A 23176-nucleotide genomic window follows, 5' to 3' on the forward strand; every position below is an offset into this window, starting at 1 on the left:
TGTACTTCGATGTTCAATTATTTACAAAAATGTTACCATTTTTTTTTAAATCAGTGTTTCTCATCCATTAGATCTGGATACGTGGACGAATATCAGACATTCACATATTCGCACCTGGGCGCGCGCTCCATTCGCACCAGAGTGCAATTCTGTTTTATAATTACTTAAGTATTTGAATTCAATGGTACAAAAAATAATAAAAGTTGACAAATAAACATGATAATGAGTATCAAATCTCATTGTAGGATACAAAAGTCTCAATTAAACACAAGTTGAATTCATACAACATAAGGGTCCAATATAGACTAAACGGAAGTCTAGCCGTCTAGGGGTTCAAGTGAAAATACGAGGAGTTCATGAAAACCATACAGAAAGCTAGAACAAGTGTTCATGGAGAGTAGGCTTCAAATAATCATAAACAGCTGACCACCCTGCCTGGGTCGGGTGACTGCCGTCCCAAAAGAAGGCCGCGTTTGGATCACTGCACATCGTGTACATCTTCACCCCATTCTTGTCCACACTGGAGCATTCGTATCCCTTGCTTACTCCCACGCAGCATGGCTTCATTGGCGTCTCGAATCTCCTACTACCTTCTGCATATTCTCACACCATTCGGAAATATTAAGGTTAATTAGGAAAGAAGTTTGCTAACATTCTAACAATTACTAGAGCTATATATTAAGGTTAGGAAGAAGCATATATGCAATGTAATGAATTGAATTACCTTGCCGGAGTTTCTTTTGCTTGATGATGGTGATGAAGGGACTATAGAGGTCGAGGATGAAGTATGGGGAGCCGGGGGTCTGGCTGTTCAGCCGCGCCACCATTTTCTGCAACATCGAGTTGTGCAGCATGGCACCCTCGTTCAGGCTGTCGTTGCACTGTTGGAAAGATGAATGGGCAGTGATAGTGGGAAGACAACCAAAGGGTTGCATAGACGAGACACTCACTTTCTTGACTCCCATGTTGTGGAGGCGCTTCATGTTTGTAGCTATTTGGTTTACCACTCTTTTGGTGTATGCCGGTAGACCCTATTCACAATTCAATATATAAGTTTTATATACAAATTAACTTCAAAAGAAATACGTGACCAAGAAACTCGTAAGCACTACTTAAGAGTATGCACGGATAATTCCGCCTGGTGATCTTAATTAGTTTAGTCGACAAAGGATCACCAAGCAATAAAGGCTGAACCCCAACCCTGGGAGGATGTAAATCATAGTGACTCAACTGAACATGAACCACAGAGGCTAGACGGGTGCTCACTGCGCACAAGGAACCCCCTCACTTTGAGAGGTTGCTCCCATACTGTCGCTGGCGAGACTCGATCCCTGGTCATTCTTCCAAAGTTTCACCTCTATGACCAGTTGAGCTACCCATGCGGGCCCAAGAGATAACAACCATGTGTGGATGGCTGGTTACAATGGGATGCAGTCTAGTTTCTTTGGTACATAATGCAAGATGGACTATGAGGCACCTTTAAGTTCGTATCATACTCAGACTACTCATTGATTGCTGGGCAAAGTGCTAGTCAGATTGATTTTTTCATACGAGAAGGGGTTTGAACTCATGAGTTTTATCATGAGATGAATTAAAAGGATGGTTTTAGTTAGCATACCTCTTTAGTGCCACCCATGAATCGATAGGCCGTATAGTCATTGCCACAAACGGTAAAAAAGGCCATGGAAGAGTGCAGGTCGGTGTTTGTATATACAGAATCATCAATCAGTTTCTGTAAAAACCCAATCTGTGTTGTCATGTTCAGTCCCGGAATGAGTGTATCAAACACGCCGGTGCCGCCAAATGCAAAGTTCATACCATATTGCAGCCGACGACGCTGAGCATACTTCATCCATCTGAACGGTGCCGGAGACTCCACTCCCAAGAATCTAGCTGTGTTCACACATGCAACAAATCACATCTAAAATGTAAATACAAAGAAAATGTGTGTTATGCCCACAATCACTTAAGTTCTGTTTGGTTCATAGGTTTAGCTATTAGGAATGAAAATCAAAATCATTGTTGTTGTTTGATTGACAGGAGTATAGAACATTACTATAAGATTGATTATCCCTTAATTAGAAAACCTATTCCCTTACTTTAAAAAAAAAAAAAAAAAAAAAAAAAAAAAAAAAAACTATATGCGAACTAAACTAATTTATCTTATTGATAAAAATTCGTGAGGTGATCTCACACAAGACTCACTCTAAAATTTTATGATTATCAAATCAAATATCAATAATTGGAATATCGGAAAGAAAAAAAAAAAAAAAGATTTTCATGCTAAAGAAAGTGGGTCAACACTCGTCATGTCACGAATTTGATATCTTTATCATATATTATCCTATCAATATCTTTATCATATATTCATCTTTTAGTCCCTACCAAAAAAAAAAAATATTCATCTTTTAGTTCCACTTACAAAATGACACAGACCAACCGACAGACAACTTATGTAATAGTGTTTGTTTGACCATAAAAGATAAGTGCTGACCGATATTTATTCTCAAATTTTAGTCTCTAAATTTTATTCCTTAATGTAAAGTACTTTGATAAACTACTCTAAATTTTATTCCTTAATGTAAAGTACTTTGATAAACTACTTTTTTTATATGAATTCCAATATAAATATTTATATTAATAAAAATAAAAATAAAAAATAAGAATATACATAATATTTTTCATAACTAAATAATGCAAGTTTTACAGCCACATATTAAAGAAAACAAACTTGTCACGGCATTTTAAAATACTGCACATATCTCAATTTCTACTCTATTTTTCATTTTTTTGTTTAAGTTACATATTCTGATTGATAAAAAAAAATTAACGAATAATATATTCTATCAATAAAAGCATGAAATATGACAAGACATCAATCATTATTCCATAGACATGGTCCACATTTGTGTGAACTAAAAATAATTTTTTTTAAATATATTAAAAATACATTATTTGTCTCCCAAGCACTTTATGCATATAGGGACTCTCCTATATGAAAGGTCATCAGATTCAGCCTCGACTGCTAAAAAAAAATTGTATAATAAATTACACATAATCTAATATAATACCAAATCATTTCACATTAGACATTAAAATATCATAATTTCGTAATTATCATATAAAAATCAAATCTTTTTAATGATTTTCAAGTTTTGACAATCAATCATCACTGCAGTGGATGCCATAACAGGAGAGAGCATAAATTAATAATACATACCAATATAATCAGGGAGGACACGGCCGTCGGAGAAGCGGCCGAAAGGCTTTCCGGGGAAAGTGATGCCATAAGGCTGCTTCCAAGAAAATGCCTCCAATTTCCGGTAGTTCCCGGTGTCAGAATACGAATCTCCGAACACAAACAGCTTGGTCGGTCGGAACCCATTTATTCCGTTCTTCTTGCTGTCATTATAGCCTGCATCAGAAGCATGAACACCGGCGGGATTGCCTGAAACCACAAACAGAAACAAAAACAGATGAATCTTTATATATTCTGGGATGAATTGGAAGAAGGAAAGAAAAGAACCATGGAGAAATACGCACCGATAGTGAGGAGAAAGATGAAGGAGAAGAAGGGAGGTTTAGAGAGCTTCATGTGAGGGATGGTGACTGGCCGGAGAGCTTTGAAGGTGGCCTGGGGAACTGGGGATGAAGAAGCAGTAGGAACTAGGAATCGCAGTATAGGGTCGGGCCTTAAGTTTGATATATATGGGTATCAACTATCAACTATCAGTGGCCCATTCCATTCACACTGAAAAATGTGTTAAGGGCATGACAAAATAAATACACAAATCTCTTTCCATTCACACTGAAAAATGTGTTAAGGGCATGACAAAATAAATACACAAATCTCTCTCCAATAGAAATGGCAATGGGGCGGGGGTCCCCGAGAGTTACTTGATTGAACCTTGTTGTCACCTAATTAGCGCATATGTTATCAACATATATTATATTGCAATTAGGTATCATAGTCTAATTATATTTATGGTGAGAGGCGGCGATCAAGAAATGCTTATTTGGACCTTCACTCTTAATTGGTTTCACAATTTTTATATGTGCCTTAATCTCTTCTCTCAAATACTGTTTACTACACCAGTGAACAAGTCTGTATAGGGCAAATTAAAACCTCTAACTAGACCGAAAGAAACCCACTTTAATTATCTTCAATCGTTATGCTGTGCAACCATATACACTATACATGGTGCACACGGTTGCACGGCATAATTTGTCAATTATCTCATTTACAAAGCATCTATATTAAGAATTGTATAATAAACTTTTTTATTGATTACATTAAGAATCCAACATTACTATATAAAATTAATGAAACTAAGAGTCATTGTCCCGTACTCCCCGCAGGCCTTGATACAAGTACGGGGATTCTCACGTTGTGTATAGAATCGCTCCAAATTATAGACCCAGACAAATACATTGTCTCTTTATCTGGGTAGTTTCCTTTCAAAGAAACTTGAAAAGATTTCTTCTCCTTCTTGCTATCGAATGACAAGACATTGGGAGAAACCTCAATGGAGAGACCCTTTAGTGCTTTGACTGTCGCCTTGTAAACTGCCGACGCTTTCCCAACGTTGGTGACAGTACGATGAAACACTCCATCAATCTTGGGATTGTTAGAAACGGTATTCAAGTTCAAATTGATAGTGGGATAGTTTAGTCCGTCTTCTCCATTTGTGTCTAGAATTCTCGAGCAGTCTTTGGTTGCGTTACCAGTGATTTGTCGTAAGTTGGAACTATTGTATCCAATTTTGCAGAGGAAGTTTATGTAGGCAGCTTCATCAATGTCGAAAACCAGGCCGGGATTTGTGGCTGTTGTCGGGTTAATCATTCCCGCTCCATATGCTAGCTCCACATCTACGTCCTTTACCCCTAGCGGTTTTGCTGAAATCGATACAATGTAAAATGTTGTTATAACGTCAACCTGAAAATGTTATTCTTAAAAAATAGGGAATAGTTAATGATAGCTAGCTAGACCTTTCAAGATGATATCAAAATTAATTCGTATAACCCGTCAACTCGTGCGGGTAAAAAATTGTAGGCCCTAACTCACATTACAACAAGGCAGTTTAGTACTGTTCTTGTAAGTTTTGACCTACTTTGACACTCTTACCTGTAGTCATCAAGGCTGACTTGATTGCAGCAGGTGACCAATCAGAATGGAAAGACTTAACATAGGCAGCTGCAGCTGAAACATGCGGACAAGACATAGATGTTCCCGGAAAAACGTTGTAGACGGAGGTTCTTGTATCATCTATGTCGCCACTTATAGAAGTCAATGGTGAAAATCCAGCCAATATGTTCAACCCCGGAGCTGAGATATCAGGCTATACATACACACACGTACATGACATAAAAGATCAAAATAAAATAAGAAATTTTGAACTCAAAACGAAGCTATTTTGCTTATGTCAAAGTTCTGACCTTTAGGAGATTGGGGGCTATATACTGGGGTCCTCTTGATGAAAAAGAAGCCATGAATGACCCATTGACCTTGACAATTTTTGTTCGGTGAATCACTGCCGTTGGTTGTCTGTAATTTATAATTTGATATATCATTTCTGAGTAGAATTTCAAGCAGTAAAAAAATCTCATGAAACTTACCTAGTAGAGTTGATATATGCTTCAATTTTATCACCAATTTCTGGGAATTTGACAACACTAGCTGGTATTCTAAAGGGAAATGCGTTTTGCACAGGACCTTCATCAGACATGATAATTCCTTTTGCACCCATGTCCTCTATAATATCATCTTGTCGGTTTTGAGTTACGCAATACAAAACTTTTGCTTTCACCTTACTCTCTTCAAGTGTACCCTCGTCACAATTTCTGTAACATAATGTTTCCCCATGCATTAATTTGGTCAAAAAGAATAAAACATTTACGGAGTATAATATTAACAAAATATTATCGTGTATGAAATAAATTGAGATTTAGAATTTCATACCTGCCTGAACCGTCATGTAATAAGCTTGCTAGTGTTCCACTTGTGAGTGGAAATGAACTGCTTTTAAATAAGCTGAGAGAAATTCCCTTAAAAAATTAAAAATGGATAAAAAAAATTGTTAATACTAAAATTATGCTTCACTCACTTGATCACACTTTCCTGATTTCATTTTTATCCACAATAGAGAGTGTTGCAAAAATCCAATTTAGACACTAGTCGGCCGCTTAGCGTATCACCATAATTGGTGGTGTACCCAAATGCTCTGTCAGGCCGGGGTGTGGGGGGCCCTTAGAGTTGGGGTTTAGCCTTTGGAAGAATAATTGGTGGTGTAGGCCGCCTAGGCGATGACAGTCTAGACTTCTTAGGCGCTGACTAGGCCTCCTTGGCACCGATTAGGCCGCCTAGGCACCGACTAAATCGCTAGTTTATGTATTGAGGGACTTACAGGGAATTTTCGTCCATCACCCAATTCAACTTCAGTCACCAAGTGTCGATCAGTGGAAGCGGCAGCCACCGTGAAGATCCACGGCGCGACATTTGTTACCGTCCCTCCAACCCCTCGATCTCCCTCGTTTCCGGCCGAGCAAGAAGTCAATATGCCCTTCTGCATGGCATGGAAGGAGCCGATTGCGACCGGATCCTCGTTGTAGGACGCCGGGTAGCCGCCTAGGGAGACCGACAATATGTCCACGCCGTCGGCAATGGCGGCGTCAAACGCCGCGAGGATGTCCACGTCCGCACACCCGACCTCGTTGCATGCCTTGTACATAGCTATCCGCGCCGCCGGCACTCCGCCGCGGGCTGTACCATTGAGCAGCCCGTAAAGGCTTGCGCCTCTGTGCAGTGAGCCGGCGACGGTGGAAGCGGTGTGCGTGCCGTGGCCTTCGAAGTCCGCCGGAGAACTCGACTGGTTATCGTTGTCAAGTAGGTTGAAGGCTTGGGCACCAATAACTTTACTGCAACCACATAGAAATTCATGTCCTAAATTAAATGTGTAATTTTATGTTAATTTAAATTTTTAGTTAAAACAAAACACATACTTATTGCACCGTGTAAAATTTAACCCGGTTTGACATCTACCCTTCCATTTTGCAGGAGGACGACCAATTCCCTTATCATTGAAGCTTGGTAAGTCAACATATATTCCTACCAACATAAAATAAAAAAGCAAAGGAATTCAACATCAAATGGTCAGAAAGTTGATCAAAAAAGTTCATTTCTAACCACAAACGTAATTTTTGACCATTATTTGATGGTAAAAAATCATGAGTTTTAATTTCCAATCGAGCTTATATTATTCAATTTTAATTTGTTTCTTACCAGAATCGATGAGGCCTACAATAATATCACTTTCTACTTGGAGGTTTCTCTTTACAGTTGTTGGCATTCCTAAGAAATCCCATGAATGCGTGGTATGAAGCTTTCGTTTAATGCTCTGAAACACCGACACAACTCCTCTTCTTTCTGCAATATTTAGTGAGAGGTAATGATTAATATGATCAGATCAACCAAAATGAAACAAAAAATTGTTGTAATATCATAAAAATGTTTGCTTTTGAGGACATATATATCCTCGTACCGGATAATGTTTTGGCTTCATGGGGCAGCAGCCATGCTGCCAAAGCATTAAAGCTTCTTCCATAGCTATGAATCTTGGACTGCGCTGCTATTCTCTCACTGGAATACAATTCAAAACCAAAGAAGAATTAATAAAATTATATTTTTAACTTCTTTATTTTATATAATGGAAATGGATAATTATTATGTTGTAGATTCGGAATATAATATTACTCTCCAATTGCCTGGAACAGAATGTTGTCATGCACAGCCGACAAAGAAACCTTGGATCCTCCCGCCGGCAATGCTCCCATATACACAACGTATGGCTAACACAGACGGTCAAAAATCAAAACTAAATGGTTAATTAACCAATTCTGTATAAATGTATATAGTGAAAGAATGATATTGATTAAGTGGGATTAAAAAAAAGAATATATATATGTAATACCTTTCTCTCATTGTGGCTTGAGGCATTGTGCAGTGCAAAAACTAGGCACAAATTGAAGAAGAAGAAGACGGAGTTATTCTGGTTAATCATTTTTGTCATACTTATGTCGGGATTGTCTCTCAATAAATAGAGGGGATAGCATTAAATTCCATATATTGGATGAATTTCATTGATTTGGAAGATAGTTATAAAACGTGCAGGAGGAAACTCTCATATCTTTGATTTATAAAAATGTGATATGAAAATGATTTGTTATTATTACGCATAATCTCCTACTGTGTGTATATGTCAAGAATTAGTATATGTATATATATATATATGTGAGCTCAAATGCAACAAGACCTTAATATGCAAACGCATTAATAGTGTTAAAAAATGCACTATAATAAAGTGCACCACAAAACGCACCACACATCCCCAATAAATACACCATATCTCCCACATCTAATTGTGCATTTCCGAATACTGTGTGGTGCGTTTATACATAGTAATATTGTGTTTTGTAGTGATGCGTACTTAATGGTACGTTTTAACGTGCAGTTGCACTGTATGCACCCTTAGATATGCAAAAATGCACCAATAGTGTTAAGAAATGCAGCCGTGCATTATATAGACCCAAATTAAGATATTGAAAATGACCCATATTTCGATTGGAACAGCATTATAAAGTTCCATATTTAATTCATGGATAATGTCATTTTTTTTTTCTTCCTCATTTTTAATTTCATTATTCAAAAGTAAGAGATGAAACTGGTAATATGTTATATAATTACTTAAGGATTTGAATTCAATGGTACATTGGTAATAAGATAATAAAAGTTCACAAACAAACATGATCGATAATGAGTATCAAATCGCATAATAGGATACAAAAGTCTGAATTACACACAACTTGAATTCATACAACAAAAGGGGCCAATATAGACTAAACCGAAGTCTAGGAGTTCATGAAAACCATGGTGAAAGCTAGAACAAGTGTTCATGGAGAGTAGGCTTCAAAGCATCATAAATAGCTGACCACCCTACCTGGGTCGGGTGAGCGCCGTCCCAAAAGAAGGCCGCGTTTGGATCACTGCACATTGTGTACATCTTCACCCCATTCTTGTCCACACTCGAGCAGTCGTATCCCTCGCTTACTCCCGCGCAGCACGGCTTCATTGGCGTCTCGAATCTCCTACTACCTCCTGCTTATTCACACCATTCGGAAATATTAAGGTTAGGAAGTTTGTGACATTTTAAGCACTTACTAGAGGTGTCAAATGGATGGATTAGCCCAAAGTCCAGTCCAATGTAGACTCATTTGGGCCAGATTGGGACGGACCACACTACTGGAAATTATGAAATTTCCGACCATCTGAAAGTGATCTTAAATCAAGTCGAAAGCCTTGTTCCGACCACTTTTGGTATCTGGAAAAACCTTTGTTGCTATTCCGATCACTTTTTGGTATCAACTTAATTTAAGATCACTTTTAGGTGGTCGGAAATTCCATAATTTCCTAGTGTCATTTGCTATAATGAGCAGACTATGACTACACTACTAGAAATTATGAAATTTCGACCAAGTGATTTTAAATCAAGTTGATACCAAAAAGTGGTCGAAAATAACAACAAAGGTTTTTCCGGATACCAAAAGTGGTCGGAACAAAGCTTTCGACTTGATTTAAGATCATTTTTAGGTGGTCAGAAATTCCATAACTTCTAGTAGTGCTAGCCCGTTTTAATGAATTGAAGCATGTGCTCCATTTCAACTTAAAAGTTTAAGCTAATAGTTGGATTGCCCATTAATGACTATATGTTCAACATAATGAAATGTACCAAGTCTACTCGTTTGACACCTTGATCACATATAAACATTGCATGCAATGTAATGAATTACGTACCTTGTCGGAGTTTCTTTTGCTTGATGATGGTGATGAAGGGGCTATAGAGGTCGAGGATAAAGTATGGGGAGCCGGGGGTCTGGCTGTTCAACCGCGCCACCATTTTCTGCAACATCGAGTTGTGCAACATGGCAACCTCGTTCAGGCTGTCGTTGCACTGTCGGTAAGATGATTGGACAATGGCTCTAGGAAGACAACCTAAGGGTTGCATAGACGCAATGCTCACTTTCTTGACTCCCATGTTGTGGAGGCGCTTCATGTCTGTAGCTACCTGGTTTATCACTCTTCTGGTATATGCCGGCAAACCCTATCCACAATTCAATATATATATACAGGGTCAGGTTCCTGCGAAAACAGGTCTTCTCGTGCGGCATACACCATTAGGTATGCATAAATGCATCACACAGTGTTCGAAAATACATCATTATGTGTGGTATATTTGTTCTGTGTGGTGCATTTTTTAGCATTTCATTTAGTTAGCATACCTCTTTAGTGCCACCAAAGAATAGATAGGTCATATAGTCATTGCCACAAACGGTAAGTGAGGCCATGGAAGATTGCAGGTCGGTCTTTGTATACACAGAAGCATCAATCACACTCTGGAAAAACTCAATCTGTGTTGTCATGTTCAGCCCCCCCGGAAGAAATGTAGTATCGAACACGCCGGAGGCGCCAAATGCAAAGTTCATACCATATTGCAGCCGACGCTTATAAGCATACTTCATCCATCTGAACGGTGTCGGAGACTTCACTCCCAAGAAGCTAGCTGTGTTCACAAATGCAACAAATCACATCTATCTAAAATGTAAATACAAAGAAAATGTCTACAGGACTAGATTTTAAGGCGTGCAAGATGGGCAATGGTACAGCGCCTCAAATTTTTATAGGGCTCAATATTTATTTTTGACCAAGCTACTTAAGAAATTAAAAAAAAAAAAATCTTTAATTAATCATAAAACTCATTAGTTTTTTCTCAAATTACTCATCTCTCTTAATAATTAGAATCTAATTAATTGAGCATGGCAAAATCATTCTATATTAGTTTTAAAGATTGCACTTATACTTTTGATAGGGCCTCATTTATTTATAAGAATGGGGCAACAAAATTTCAAAAACTGGCCCTAAATGGGTCTTATGCACATAGTCAAACCATATTCAGTATCAAGTGATGTACACGGGATAAATCTAGCTTTCTAACATTAACCAATAAAGATTGACAAGAAAGCAAATCAGTCTAGACATCCCATAGTTAACTAGTTCAAGTCAAGAAGTCCAATAAACCGTTTTCATTGAGAGTTAAACTTATAACCTTGACAAATTCTCCTACGAAATCGTCTCACATATCCTCATCCGTGAGATAGATCGAGTTTTTTTTTTTTTTTTTTTTTTTTTTTTTTTTTTAAGTATTACATTTTCCCATATAATGCAAGTTTTAAAGAAAACAATCTTGTCACGTTATTTTAAAATACTACACATATCTTAATTTATACTCTACTTTTTATTTTCCACTTTAACATATTCTGATTCATTAAAAAATAAAATTTTATCAAATCACAATTTTTATTACTATATTTTCTATCAATAAAAGCATAAAACATGACAAGAGATGAGATCAATCATTATTCTATAAACCATGGTCCGCACATTTATATAAACTATAAATAAAAAGTATATTTTTAATATATTAAAAGTACATTATTTATATACATAAAGTATATTATTTAAAAATACATTCAATACATAAATAATATACTTTTAATATATTAAAAATGTATATTGCATGATTCATACAATTATGTGAACCTTAGTCCAAACAATAATTTGTATGGTCCACCTCTCGATCCAGACACTAAAGATCTGAGAGTGGATGTCGTGCAGGCAGCCCACCCAAAACCAAAAATTTGAAAGATGCAAAAAGATAAAATTACACGAACATGATGATGAGCATATGTAGACCCCATCACGGTCCCATCCACCTCACGCGTTATGCAATAAGAATGGTCCAAATAAACATGATACTAGTGAAACTCTATCGAGACTGAACTAGATTAGTCTCTTTCATAACTTCAAATATAAACATATAAAATAATATTTTTATAAAAGTTATATCAAATGTGACTCTACCGAGACGTGACTAAATTAGTTCCGAGTGTGAACACAAATGGAGAATGAAGAAAAATCATGCTAGCTTCCCCATGTGTACACACTAAGGACAACGCGGGGTTAGACACCAATATATGTCATATATACCAATATCATTTCACATTTGACATTAGAATGACCATGTTTGGTAAATAACAGATGTTAATTGATTTGATTAATTAAAGGTTATAGCTAGTTGATGACATTAGTTAGAAAGTTGTTTGGTAAATTAGTTGATAGCTATTGGGTATAATTCATTTTTCCAAAAAGTTAAATGAAAAAAATAAATTTTTAAACTTTAGCATTTTGAGTTAAAAAAATTAATAATACATACCAATATAATCAGGGAGGACACGGCCGTCGGAGAAGCGGCCGAATGGCTTTCCGGGGAAGGTGATGCCATAAGGCTGCCTCCAAGAAAATATCTCCGATTTCCGGAAGTTCCCGGTGTCAGAATACGAATCTCCGAACACAAACAGCTTGGTCGGTCGGAACCCATTTATTCCGTTCTTCTTGCTGTCATTATCGGAAGCATGAACACCGGCGGGATTGCCTGAAACCACAAACAGATGAATCTTTATATATTCTGGGATGAATTGGAAGAAGGAAAGAAAAGAACCATGGAGAAATACGCACCGATAGTGAGGAGAAAGATGAAGGAGAAGAAGAGAGGTTTAGAGAGCTTCATGTGAGGGATGGAGACTGGCCGGAGAGCTTTGAAGGTGGCCTGGGGAACTGGCCGGGGATGAAGAAGCAGTAGGAATTCGCAGTATAGCGTTGGGCCTTAAGTTTAGTATATAAGGGTATCAACTATCAACTATCAGTGGCCCATTCCATTCACACTGAAAAATGTGTTAAGGGCATGACAAAATAACTACACAAATCTCACTCCAATATAACTTTGCTTTTGATACATAGTTTTTCCAACTTACCTTAAACCATTCCTAAATCGTTGGACCCTGCACTTAGAATATCTAAATGTGGTAAATCACAAGTCACACAAGCAGACTTTCAATTAATCTCCAATCTTGTTTACTGTGCACACAAGAAACTCAACCCACATCCTTCTCCAACCTGGAGAGCCCAACTCCTACCTAAGGAGCCCCACTTCAAGTAAGTCCAGCTCCAATGATGTTTGAGGCCCTCCCTCCTATCTCCAACCATAACATGAGGTCAAGTGATCAATCACTTGTGCTAGTCTGGGAGACTTTCAGTCCAATATAATTAGTCATAAGAAGAGTGCACTGAGTTGAGGAATATTAGGAAAATGCTCAAAACATGCAATCCAAGGGTTACTTGATTGAACCTTGTTGTCACCTAATTAGCGCATGTGTTATCAACATTATATTGCAAATAGGTATATATCATAGTCTAATTATATCTATGGTGAAAGGGAGGCGATCAACAAATGCTTATTTGGACCTTATTCACTAATTGGTTTCACAATTTTTATACTACAACGCTTTTATTGTTTTTGTATACTTATAATCCTTCCAACCATGAATTTGGTAAAAAGTCGGCGAAGTACATAAAAAATATAGCCATCTGAGATGATTTGAGTGACTCCTCTCTTTTTTCTTTTTTCTTTTTTTTTTTGGATAATGATAGCCGGAAATCTGTAGTCACTATGTGAAAGTGCTGGGTGTGCACAGGATACATCCAACAAACCATATAAAAGAGGTAAAGCGCATTATGAAGACACTGTATGACAGGCTTGATCAAAAGGGTGTTAGCTAAAATCAAACCTATGAACCTCGGGTGTGATAGATAGTTATGGTCAATCCCAATGTTGCAAAAATCGCGCCTAGGTGCCATTGCGCCGCCGCGAGGAACGGCCTCCGCGGCCGCCTAGACCGCCTAACCGGCCGGTTCGGCGGTTCGGCGGTTTTTTTTTTTTTTTTTGAAAATGTCGGAAAAGTTTCGGAAGGCATAACTTTTGAATCGGTTGTCCGATTTGGACAATTTTTTTTTTCAAATCGCGTATTTTTTCGAGATCTATCCACCGCAAACGCCGAAGGCGGTTTGGTCCACTAATTTCTCAAAAAAATGCTTCTTTAGCTCTTAATTTTAGTTTTTTTTATGTATTTAGATGGTTTAAACAATCTTTTGAACACTTTTACAACCACTTTCGTAAATAATTTCTAAGAAATAACTATAGAAACCTTATGTTTTATTACTAAATTTTAAAAATTTTTACTTTTTAATTAAAAAAATAAAAAATAAAAAATAAATAAAAAATAAAAAATAAAAAATAAAAAATCGGCACCTAAGCGCCCTAGGCGCTAGGCGCCCCCTTGGCGCCTAGGGGGCACCTAGCGTGTTTTGCAACATTGGTCAATCCACTCGAACAGCCTTTTTAGGCTGAATTTGCCTTATTCTTTATACAATGCATAGAGGAAATGACGAGAAAAATGTGATTTTTTTTCAAATTTTAATTAACTTTTCCTTAATGACGATAGAACCAAGTCAAATTCGACTAAACTAACTTTATCTTGCAGAATACAAATAGTACTAGTGCAATATGCCAATATTGACAAGAGATGTTCATAATAAATCCTGATAAGTGATAAATACTAAATTATCTCTCTTATTATTTCTGGTTTTTTTTTTTTTTTTTTTCATGCAGAGGACAAAATATGAAAATAAAGCCTGATAAGTGATAAATACTAAGACAACAAGCTAGAGCCACGAAACTAGCTATCATGCATATATATTGAATTCATATAAGAACAAAAAGGGGCCAATATAAACTAAACAAGAATCTAGGGGTGCAAGTGAAAATACGAGAAGTTGATGAAAACCATGCATGCAGAAAGCTAGAACACTACTTGTTCATGGAGAGTGGCCTTCAAAGCATCATAAACAGCCCGCCACCCTGCCTGAGTGGGGTGAACGTGATCCCAGAAGAAGGCCGCGTTTGGATCGCTGCAAATCGTGTACATCTTCATCCCTTTCTTGTCCACATCAGAGCACTTGTATTCCTCGCTTACTCCCATGCAGCACGGCTTCAATGGCGTCTCGAACCTCCTCCCACCTTCTGCTCATGAATTCACACCATTCGGAAATATTAAGGTTACGAAGTTTGCTAACATTATATTCTTCTCTGAAATACACGGCTGGAAATTATAAAATTTCCGACCACCTGAAAATGATCTTAAATCAAATTGAAAGCTAAAAGTGTTCAGAAATAGCCACAAAGGTTTTTCTGGACACCAAAAGTGGTCGGAAGAAGGTTTTCCACTTGATTTAAGATTACTTTCAGGTGGTCGGAAATATCAGAATTTCCAGTAGTGATACTGGAGACTACTATTGTTTTTGTTGAAACAAATAACTACAACTTACGGTGATGAAGGAGCTATTGAATGCAATGCAATGAATTACCTACAGATTTGAGTTTCTTCTGCTGCTTGATGACGGTGATGAAGGGGCTAAAGAGATCAAGAATGAAGTAAGGCGAGTCGGCGGTCTGGCTGTTCAGCCGCGCCACCGTTTCCTGCAATAGCGAGTTGTGTAGCGCGACGCCCATGTTCTCGGTGTCGTTGCATTGCCGGAAAGATGAACGGACGGTGGTTCTGGGAAGACAACCTAAGGGCTCCAGAGAGGTGACGCTCACTTTCTTCACTCCCAAGTCATGTAGGCGCTTCATGTTTGCAGCTAGCTTGTTTACCACGGTGCTTATATATGCTGACAAACCCTATATATATATTCACAGTTCAATTTAGGGTTTAGATGAATTGAAGGGATGGGTTTAGTTAGCATATATACCTCATTGGTGCCATTTTTGATTAGATAGGTAGCGTAGTCATTGCCGGCGAGGGTAACTAAGGCCATGGAAGACTGCAGGTCGGTGTTTGTATAGACAGAATCATTAATCAGTTTGTGGAGAAAATCGATCTGTGTGTTCATGTTCGGCGCCGGAAATGGTGTATCAAACACGCCGGTGCCGCCAAATGCAAAGTTCACACCATATTGCAGCCGTCGCGGAGCATACTTCATCCATTTGTACGGTATAGGAGACTTCACTCCCAAGAACCTAGCTACTAGTTCATACATGCAACAAACCACATCCAAAAATTAGATACAAAGAAATGTGTGTTATGAACATAATTAAACTTATAAAGATCACGTTTCACTCACTCGACTATGTTTTTTGGGATCATAAAATTACTATTTAATGGTGTGTGATCAGTAAATGTCGTCTTAGGAGTCTGGTAACCCTAATCAGTAAATGATCACAATGAGCTAAGGTAAATTAACTCTGCATTGTGACCCTAGTCAACATGCAAGGAGACCACATTGAGGCCAACCTAGACTGCTCATAGTTGATCCGCTCAAATCAAGAAGATCAATAAATTATTCCTATTGAAAATCAAATTTGAAATCTTGTTGCGGTTACTAAGCTAACAAGCTTGATCAATTTGACTGGATTGTTTACTTGCCCAAAAAAGAAAGGTTTTAAAGGTAAAGAAAGTGAGTTCGTCAACACTCACCATGTCACGAATTTTGATGTCTTTTCATTTCTTAATTCTTATCCTATATATGTCTTTACCATATATTCATCTTTAGTTCCACTTTCAAGCAGAGCTACCATATATAAAATGACACAGATCGACCGACAGACAACGTATGTAACAGTGCTTTAATTTGGGCGTAAAAGATAAGTGCTGACTGATACTAAGTTTACTTTAGGATAAAGAAGAACCGATCTAGCTATGAGAAAAGCAATTGTTACCCTTTACTGATATGGCATGGGAAAAAGCAAAAGGTTGGTTTAAGCCTCAATAATGCAAGTACATTTTAGTGTTTTACAGCCACATATTAAAGAAAACAGTAACACTTATCACTTTAATTATTGTTGTGAAAAAATTAAATCCTCAACCGAACAGAACATCTGAGAGGATGTAAATCATGATAACTCAATAGAACTATGCACTTTGAAAGATTACTCCCACACTACATCACCTCTCTGATCAACTGAGCTGTTTATGCGGACAACATGTCACTTTAATGATAATACTAGACATACTAACCACCAATCCACCATGCAGGAAAAGGACGTTTATATTAGCCAAAAACGAAAAAGTGAAAGGTGCAAAAAGATAAAGTATATGAACATGATGACCACCATCACGGCCCCACCTCATGCGGCGTTATGCAATCAGAACGGTCCAATAATTAAACATCATACTAGCTAGTAACTTCAAAACAGGTAATTACTGCTTCTTTAATTTAACGTAAAAACCATTTCACATTAGACATTACAATATCATATATATATGTTCGTAAATAATCATATAAAAATCAAATCTTTCTTTAATGATTTTCAAGTTTTGCTTAATGCCATGACAGGAGAGACCATAAACACATACCAATAAAATCAGTGAGGACACGGCCGTCGGAGAAGCGGCCGGAAGGTTTGCCGGGGAAGGTGATGCCATAAGGCTGCTTCCAAGAAAACGCCACCGATCTCCCGTTGTTCCCGGTATCAGCGTACGAATCTCCGAACACAAACAGTTTGGTCGGTCGGAGCCCATTTATTCCGTTCTTCTTGCTGCCATTATAGCCTGCAGAAGCATGAACGCCGGCGGGATTCCCTGAAACCAGAAAACAGAAACAAAAAGAGATGAATCATTTTATATTGTGGGATGAATTGGAAGAAGGAAAGAGAAGAATGACGGAGAAATATATATGCACCGGTAGTGAGGAGAAAGATGAAGGAGAAGAAGAAGAGAGGTTTAGAGAGCTTCATGTGAGCTTTGAAGGTGGGGATAAAGAAGCAGAAGGAATTGGCGGTATCGGATTCTGATTCTTGCTGGGCTTAAGTTTCGTATATATGGGTATCAAGGGGCTTTTTTGTCCATTCCAATTATAGCTGGTAATAAACTCTTTTTTTTTTTTTAAATGTTGATAATAAACTTTTATTCCATAGATCCACCATGAAAAATGTGTAAGGGCACAGGACAAAATAATTATATGAGTGTAAAAATCTCACTTTAATACAATTAATCATCAACAGAGAAAAATAAGTCAACAATTATTAGGAAGAACATGTGATTCAAGAGTTACTTAACCAAATCTTGATGCATGTTGCCCAAATAAATGCGCAAATGTTATTGTCATTATATATATGCAATGATGATGTATCAGAATCTAATTACATTTGTGATGAAATTAAAGGTGATCAAAGAAGACTTATTTGGACCTTATCCTATATACAATAAAGCCATATGGTCTTGTGAAAATTAAATGGTGATAATCTACATTTAATTTTCACAAGACCATAATAATATTGATAATTATAATAACAATAATAATAATAATAATAATAATAATAATAATAATAATTGCAATAATAATAATGATAATAATTTCCACTGATATTTTATAATATATATATATATATATATATATATATATATATATATATATATATATATATATATATATATATTTATTTATTTATTTATTTATTTATTTATTTCAATTTCTATTGGCAAATTATTGTGTGAACTATGGTCCACATAATTGTATGGATCATAAATATCAAATACATTTTTAATATATTCAAAATACATTATTTTTATATTGAAAGTACCTTACATACATATATAATGTACTATACCCTTAGTATATTTAAAATATACTTTTTATTGCATGCAACCCCAAAGTTCATAAGTTTGAAATTAATATATGGCATAGCTAGGCGGCCTAATATTTAAGATTGTTGATGTGCATATTGAGGACTACAGAGATAAAAATGCGTTATTCGTGGATTCATCGGATACTATCCAACAACACTCTCCAACTTAATTGACGTGAAGTAGGCTTAGTAACATTAAAATTATATTCTCGAATTATTAGTTCTCATCTTTTAGTGATTACACACTTAATTCGATAGTATTTGGAAGAAAAAATCAATGTTCGAACTAAGATTGTAATTTTGGTCTTTAAAGGTCAATTGTATGTTGCTACATCTAGAGTTAGAAATCTCAAAGGTCTAAAAATTCTGATTCGTGATGACTCTAAAATTGTAATTCAATTACTATTGTAGTTTACTAAGTTCTTAAAAATTTGTAATATCAAATACTATGTACTTAATTTTTAATATAGTTTAAGATTTGTAGTAATCACCCACCTTAAATATTATTTTAATTCTAAATATATTTATGTTCATAATTTTATCATAGGAATTCACACATAATAATTATTAAATAACAAAAATTTTATATATGAATAAATCTCATATAGAGTATATTTTTATAACATATTTTCTGTGCATCGCACGAGATAAATACTAGTTCATTAATAATAATAAAGGAATTTTTTTCAACATTTGATTTCACAATTTTTATACATATAACACTAATACTCTTGGTACAATGCAAAGAATATAATTGTGTTGTAATTGCATTTCATGTTTACTAAACAACTTGTAAGTTTTTATATTTTCTTGTTACTAAAAATTTGGATACAGGTCTGAGTGAACAAAAATACATCTCAAATAAATTTGAATTATAACGTTTTCTGAATGATGAAGGAATTTTGCAGTCATTGTTTAAAGTTGTATATTCAGTAAACCCCTCCCAAATTATTTTTTTTAAACAATACTATATTATAGAAGAAAAAAGAAAAAAAAAAAGAAGATAAGATTTGTAGTTTCCTTGTTCATCAAGATGAACGGACAACCCATAACAGCTTCAATTATCATTTCAGTCAAACTTAAAATTAGGCAACTTATAAAAATTCAACCAAGATGCATGAATGGTGAAGTTGATTGCTGTGAAATTACAATTCTTGACTTCGTGATGGGCTGACACAACCCTATATACGGGCCGTGCTATATATATATAGCACCCTAGCTAAATACAATAACATGTGGGCATGCATTAGACAAACTAACCCATCCCATGTGAATTACTTGCCTTGACCCAACTCCTATTACATATAGGACACTTAGCTATAACCTCATATACATATGCTCAACTCAATGGTCACACAATACAACTTTATATATAAAATGCTAAATGATACATGTATTCCTATAGAGTAAAATTCCGTCATATATTATGATTTGATTTATAGAAGACAAAGAGATGTGGCCATCAACTTTTCTTGATGAATCAGAATATGACATGTAAACTGTGAGTAAAAAATGAGATCAGAGTATATAAAATATTAAAACCTTGCTATATAAACTTGAATACTGTACCACATATATAGGCTATGCCTAGCTAGTAAAAAGAGTAATTCATTTCTTTACAGACTACCACCATCTCCCTCTCCACTCATGGAGACAAGATAGCGATCGAGTAGTTCAGTTGATCCCTAAATGGTAGATTGAGGGCAAATTTTTTTTTTTTATAGCCGATACTACATGGTGATTAATTTAAAAAAAAAAAAAAAAAAAAAAAAGCATAATATTATAGGATGATATATAAAGTAGAGTCTAGAGACGGTGGTTGAATGGAGTAATCTTGATAACTAAGCCAGGAAAGACATCATCGGGATCATGAATATGAGGATTCTCTTCCACGATGAAAGGGTCTCCACACTTGTCGCTTATGGTATGCAGCGTCTCCCCTTCCCGCACCACGTAAATCTCGTCGCACACCCCCGCCGCCGCCGCGTGCGGCGGCCGTTCCACCATCATCTTCGCCGCGAACTCGTTCTCCGTCGACTCGCAGCAGCTCAGAACCAGCATCAGCGCCATGAACAAGGCGCAGTACCACGACAACTTCTCCGCCAGAACATTCATGGACGATGTTGAACCAACCCGAGACGACATTATATTATGGCTGATCGACGATGAATTGAAGAAGCCAGTTAGTTTAAGATTGATGATTTATAGGGTGCGGAGAATTGAATTGAAGTTTGGGTTTTTTGAGGTTATGTTTTAATTTGTAGTTGAGGATTAGGAGAAGTTGGTTTTCAACGTATGATGTTGGAGTGGGGAGGGAGTAGTTGGTAACTGTCATCTGTCGATAGAGACAAGAAAATGAAGTTGAACCACCATGAGAGGGGAGACTGGAGAGCTGGTTCAACCGCTTTATTCCGCCATGACTGCGTACATGACTTCTGTTCAACATAATGAATCTGGGCCTTTGATTTCATGAGCAATCAAGAAACCATACACTTTAGGTTTGACCTTTTTTCTCTTTTTTTTTTTTTTTTTTTTTCTCCTATTGGTTTAGGTTGCATTTATTCTTCATTTTTTTTTTTTTGAAAGCAAGAAACAACTTCATTAATGATTTAATAAACCATCAATACAAGCAAATGGGATAACAGCCCACGATCTTGAGACAGACAAAGAACCGATTGCCCGAGCCAACTCATAAGCCACACGATTTGTTGATTTCTTGAGAGACTAATGTGAACAAATGATGGATTTGTTTGACTTGAAACAAAAATGAGTTTTTTTACCATCATTCAATGAATAAGAAGGAATATTTTAAGAGGAGTTTGTAGCATCACTCAATATATAAATACATTATATTGAAAATTTTTATCTCAAACGATCTTAATTGAGCAAATGTTGGCATGTTGGTTATGATTAGGTCATGAGGTTTGACATGCAACTAAAAGTGATTAACAAGTTAGTATCTAGCTACCAATATACATTCTTTAACCATGATTTACCTAATTAAGCTACATATCTCAGCTCAATGTCCTCAACTATTAATTGCTGTAAAAGAAGGTGATAATTGCCCCCGAATATAGTGATTGAGTGAGTGAAGCATGATTCTCGTACAAAAAGATTATAAGTTCAATTCTTGACAATACCTTCTCGATCGAACTTATGACATGTGGTCTTTCTAATGCGATTTATCTCTCTTTAATTTATATAGTTTATAATGATGGGGTTTATCCCATGTACACCCTCACATAAGGATTGCTGGTTTCCTCATTAAAAAGATGGTGATAATTCCTAAGCACGATATAATGGTTACTTTAGTACTTTCCTTGCTAAGGATGTCTGTAGAGTTGCGTGAAAAATAAAAGGTTGTGCTGAATTTGTGATAAGGAAACCTAATAACTTACAAAATTTTCAACGTTGTACCAACTTTAATTTTCAAATGAGTTAAGTTCACATATTAAATTTGACAAGTTTGGCCACCCCAGACTTCCTACTCCATCGACAAGTGGCATTTGAAATGGTCAATGCCTTTCCTCGTTCATATCAAATAAGAGGAAAAAATTTGTCTACCCAAAAAGCAATGGAATATGATTTTTCATATTAAATAGGCAACTTAATTCACCCGTAAGCTCTTTGAGCTTCTCTTCATTCGCTAGGAACCACACAACACATAGTTGGAAGTTAAGAGTGCTTATAGTGGCCCTGTTTGGTAGAAAATTAATTTATAGATCAATTTTGACTTATTTGATCACTATTAATTGTTTAATTTAGTTAAAATATTAATATAAGTGTTTGGTTAATTAGCTTTTTGCAACTTCAAAATGATAAAATTCAAAAGCTACTCCAAGCAACTTTTTCAATTAGCTTTTTCAAAAAAAAAAATTATACCAAACAGCTAACAACTAATTTACCAAACACTTTTCTACAACAGCTAATGTTATCAAGTAGTTATACCCTTTAATTAACACAATTAGCTAACAGCTAACAGTCATTTACCAAACAGGGTCACTATCTACCTAACATTTCGCTCTGAGGTTGTTGATTAAAAATCGCCTTCTAAACCACCCCGTTCATTCAAAAGAGAAGGGAAGGAGCTTATGTATTTGCATGACCCCTACAAATTTAACCCTATCTACCAATGTTGCAAAACACGTTAGTCGCCCCCTAGGCGCCAAGGGGGCGCCTAGCGCCTAGGGCGCCGATTTTTTATTTTTAATTTTTTTAATTTTTTAATTTTTTTAATTAAAAAAATTTTTAAAATTAAAAATTTTCAAAATTTAGTACTAAAACATAAGGTTTCCATAGTTATTTCTTAGAAACTATTTACAAAAGTGGTTGTAAAATTGTTCAGAAGATTGTTTAAACCATCTAAATACATAAAAAACTAAAATTAAGAGCTAAAGAAGCATTTTTTTTGAGAAATTAGTGGACCAAACTGCCTTTGAAAACATACGGTGTATAGATCTCAAAAACATACGCGATTTGAAAAAAAAAATTCCAAATCAGACAACCGAGTCAAAAGTTATGCCTTCCGAAACTTTTCCGACATTTTC

The 23176-nt window shown here is 36.1% G+C and overlaps 5 protein-coding genes across 6 annotated transcripts; all 5 read right to left on the reverse strand.

Annotated features, from left to right (window-relative positions):
- Positions 1–242: 242 nt before the first annotated feature.
- Positions 243–3685, reverse strand: LOC109181719 (GDSL esterase/lipase At5g03610-like). The gene is made up of 5 exons (XM_019331614.1): positions 3544–3685; positions 3221–3448; positions 1619–1893; positions 725–1031; positions 243–593 (listed from the first exon to the last, which is right to left on the reverse strand). Exons 1-5 carry the CDS (start codon positions 3593–3595, stop codon positions 376–378), a joined length of 1080 nt encoding a protein of 359 aa, XP_019187159.1. The 5' UTR covers positions 3596–3685; the 3' UTR covers positions 243–375.
- A 651-nt stretch (positions 3686–4336) lies between these two features.
- On the reverse strand, positions 4337–8057 carry LOC109181106 (subtilisin-like protease SBT4.15). Its single transcript, XM_019330860.1, has 11 exons — positions 7968–8057; positions 7751–7845; positions 7539–7636; positions 7280–7423; positions 7000–7105; positions 6405–6915; positions 5960–6045; positions 5617–5841; positions 5437–5545; positions 5126–5339; positions 4337–4896 (listed from the first exon to the last, which is right to left on the reverse strand). The coding sequence occupies exons 1-11, from the start codon at positions 8055–8057 to the stop codon at positions 4337–4339; spliced, it is 2238 nt and encodes a 745-aa protein (XP_019186405.1).
- Positions 8058–8929: 872 nt separating this feature from the next.
- Positions 8930–12813, reverse strand: LOC109181720 (GDSL esterase/lipase At5g03610-like). The gene is made up of 5 exons (XM_019331615.1): positions 12626–12813; positions 12324–12542; positions 10333–10613; positions 9848–10154; positions 8930–9151 (listed from the first exon to the last, which is right to left on the reverse strand). The coding sequence occupies exons 1-5, from the start codon at positions 12675–12677 to the stop codon at positions 8934–8936; spliced, it is 1077 nt and encodes a 358-aa protein (XP_019187160.1). The 5' UTR covers positions 12678–12813; the 3' UTR covers positions 8930–8933.
- A 1894-nt stretch (positions 12814–14707) lies between these two features.
- Positions 14708–17812, reverse strand: LOC109181717 (GDSL esterase/lipase At5g03610-like). 2 transcript variants are annotated; one of them, XM_019331613.1, is made up of 5 exons: positions 17684–17812; positions 17359–17583; positions 15755–16026; positions 15371–15683; positions 14708–15026 (listed from the first exon to the last, which is right to left on the reverse strand). In XM_019331613.1, exons 1-5 carry the CDS (start codon positions 17736–17738, stop codon positions 14806–14808), a joined length of 1086 nt encoding a protein of 361 aa, XP_019187158.1. In that variant the 5' UTR covers positions 17739–17812; the 3' UTR covers positions 14708–14805. The 2 variants fall into 2 exon arrangements, with proteins under 2 accessions (XP_019187158.1, XP_019187157.1); XM_019331612.1 differs by having other exon boundaries at positions 15755–16029.
- Positions 17813–20435: 2623 nt separating this feature from the next.
- LOC109181107 lies at positions 20436–20774 on the reverse strand. The gene has a single exon (XM_019330861.1). It carries the CDS (start codon positions 20772–20774, stop codon positions 20436–20438), a length of 339 nt encoding a protein of 112 aa, XP_019186406.1.
- Between the last annotated feature and the right edge of the window lie 2402 nt (positions 20775–23176).

This window comes from Ipomoea nil, unplaced genomic scaffold (genome assembly GCF_001879475.1).
Source record: "Ipomoea nil cultivar Tokyo-kokei standard unplaced genomic scaffold, Asagao_1.1 scaffold1043, whole genome shotgun sequence".
NCBI classification, from domain to species: Eukaryota; Viridiplantae; Streptophyta; class Magnoliopsida; order Solanales; family Convolvulaceae; genus Ipomoea; species Ipomoea nil.

Coding starts and splice junctions, on each gene's coding strand:
- LOC109181719 (XM_019331614.1), bottom strand. CDS start 3,595: ATGAAGCTCTCTAAACCTCCCTTCTTCTCCTTCATCTTTCTCCTCACT. Junction 1,032..1,618: donor TCATGGGTGGCACTAAAGAG/GTATGCTAACTA, acceptor AATTGTGAATAG/GGTCTACCGGCATACACCAA. Junction 594..724: donor GCAAAAGAAACTCCGGCAAG/GTAATTCAATTC, acceptor GAGAATATGCAG/AAGGTAGTAGGAGATTCGAG.
- LOC109181106 (XM_019330860.1), bottom strand. CDS start 8,057: ATGATTAACCAGAATAACTCCGTCTTCTTCTTCTTCAATTTGTGCCTA. Junction 7,106..7,279: donor TGTAGGCCTCATCGATTCTG/GTAAGAAACAAA, acceptor TTATGTTGGTAG/GAATATATGTTGACTTACCA. Junction 6,916..6,999: donor AATTTTACACGGTGCAATAA/GTATGTGTTTTG, acceptor ATGTGGTTGCAG/TAAAGTTATTGGTGCCCAAG.
- LOC109181720 (XM_019331615.1), bottom strand. CDS start 12,677: ATGAAGCTCTCTAAACCTCTCTTCTTCTCCTTCATCTTTCTCCTCACT. Junction 10,614..12,323: donor TGTCCTCCCTGATTATATTG/GTATGTATTATT, acceptor TTGTGAACACAG/CTAGCTTCTTGGGAGTGAAG. Junction 9,152..9,847: donor GCAAAAGAAACTCCGACAAG/GTACGTAATTCA, acceptor GTGAATAAGCAG/GAGGTAGTAGGAGATTCGAG.
- LOC109181717 (XM_019331612.1), bottom strand. CDS start 17,738: ATGAAGCTCTCTAAACCTCTCTTCTTCTTCTCCTTCATCTTTCTCCTC. Junction 17,584..17,683: donor CATCTTTCTCCTCACTACCG/GTGCATATATAT, acceptor TTCTGGTTTCAG/GGAATCCCGCCGGCGTTCAT. Junction 16,030..17,358: donor TGTCCTCACTGATTTTATTG/GTATGTGTTTAT, acceptor TGTATGAACTAG/TAGCTAGGTTCTTGGGAGTG.
- LOC109181107 (XM_019330861.1), bottom strand. CDS start 20,774: ATGTCGTCTCGGGTTGGTTCAACATCGTCCATGAATGTTCTGGCGGAG.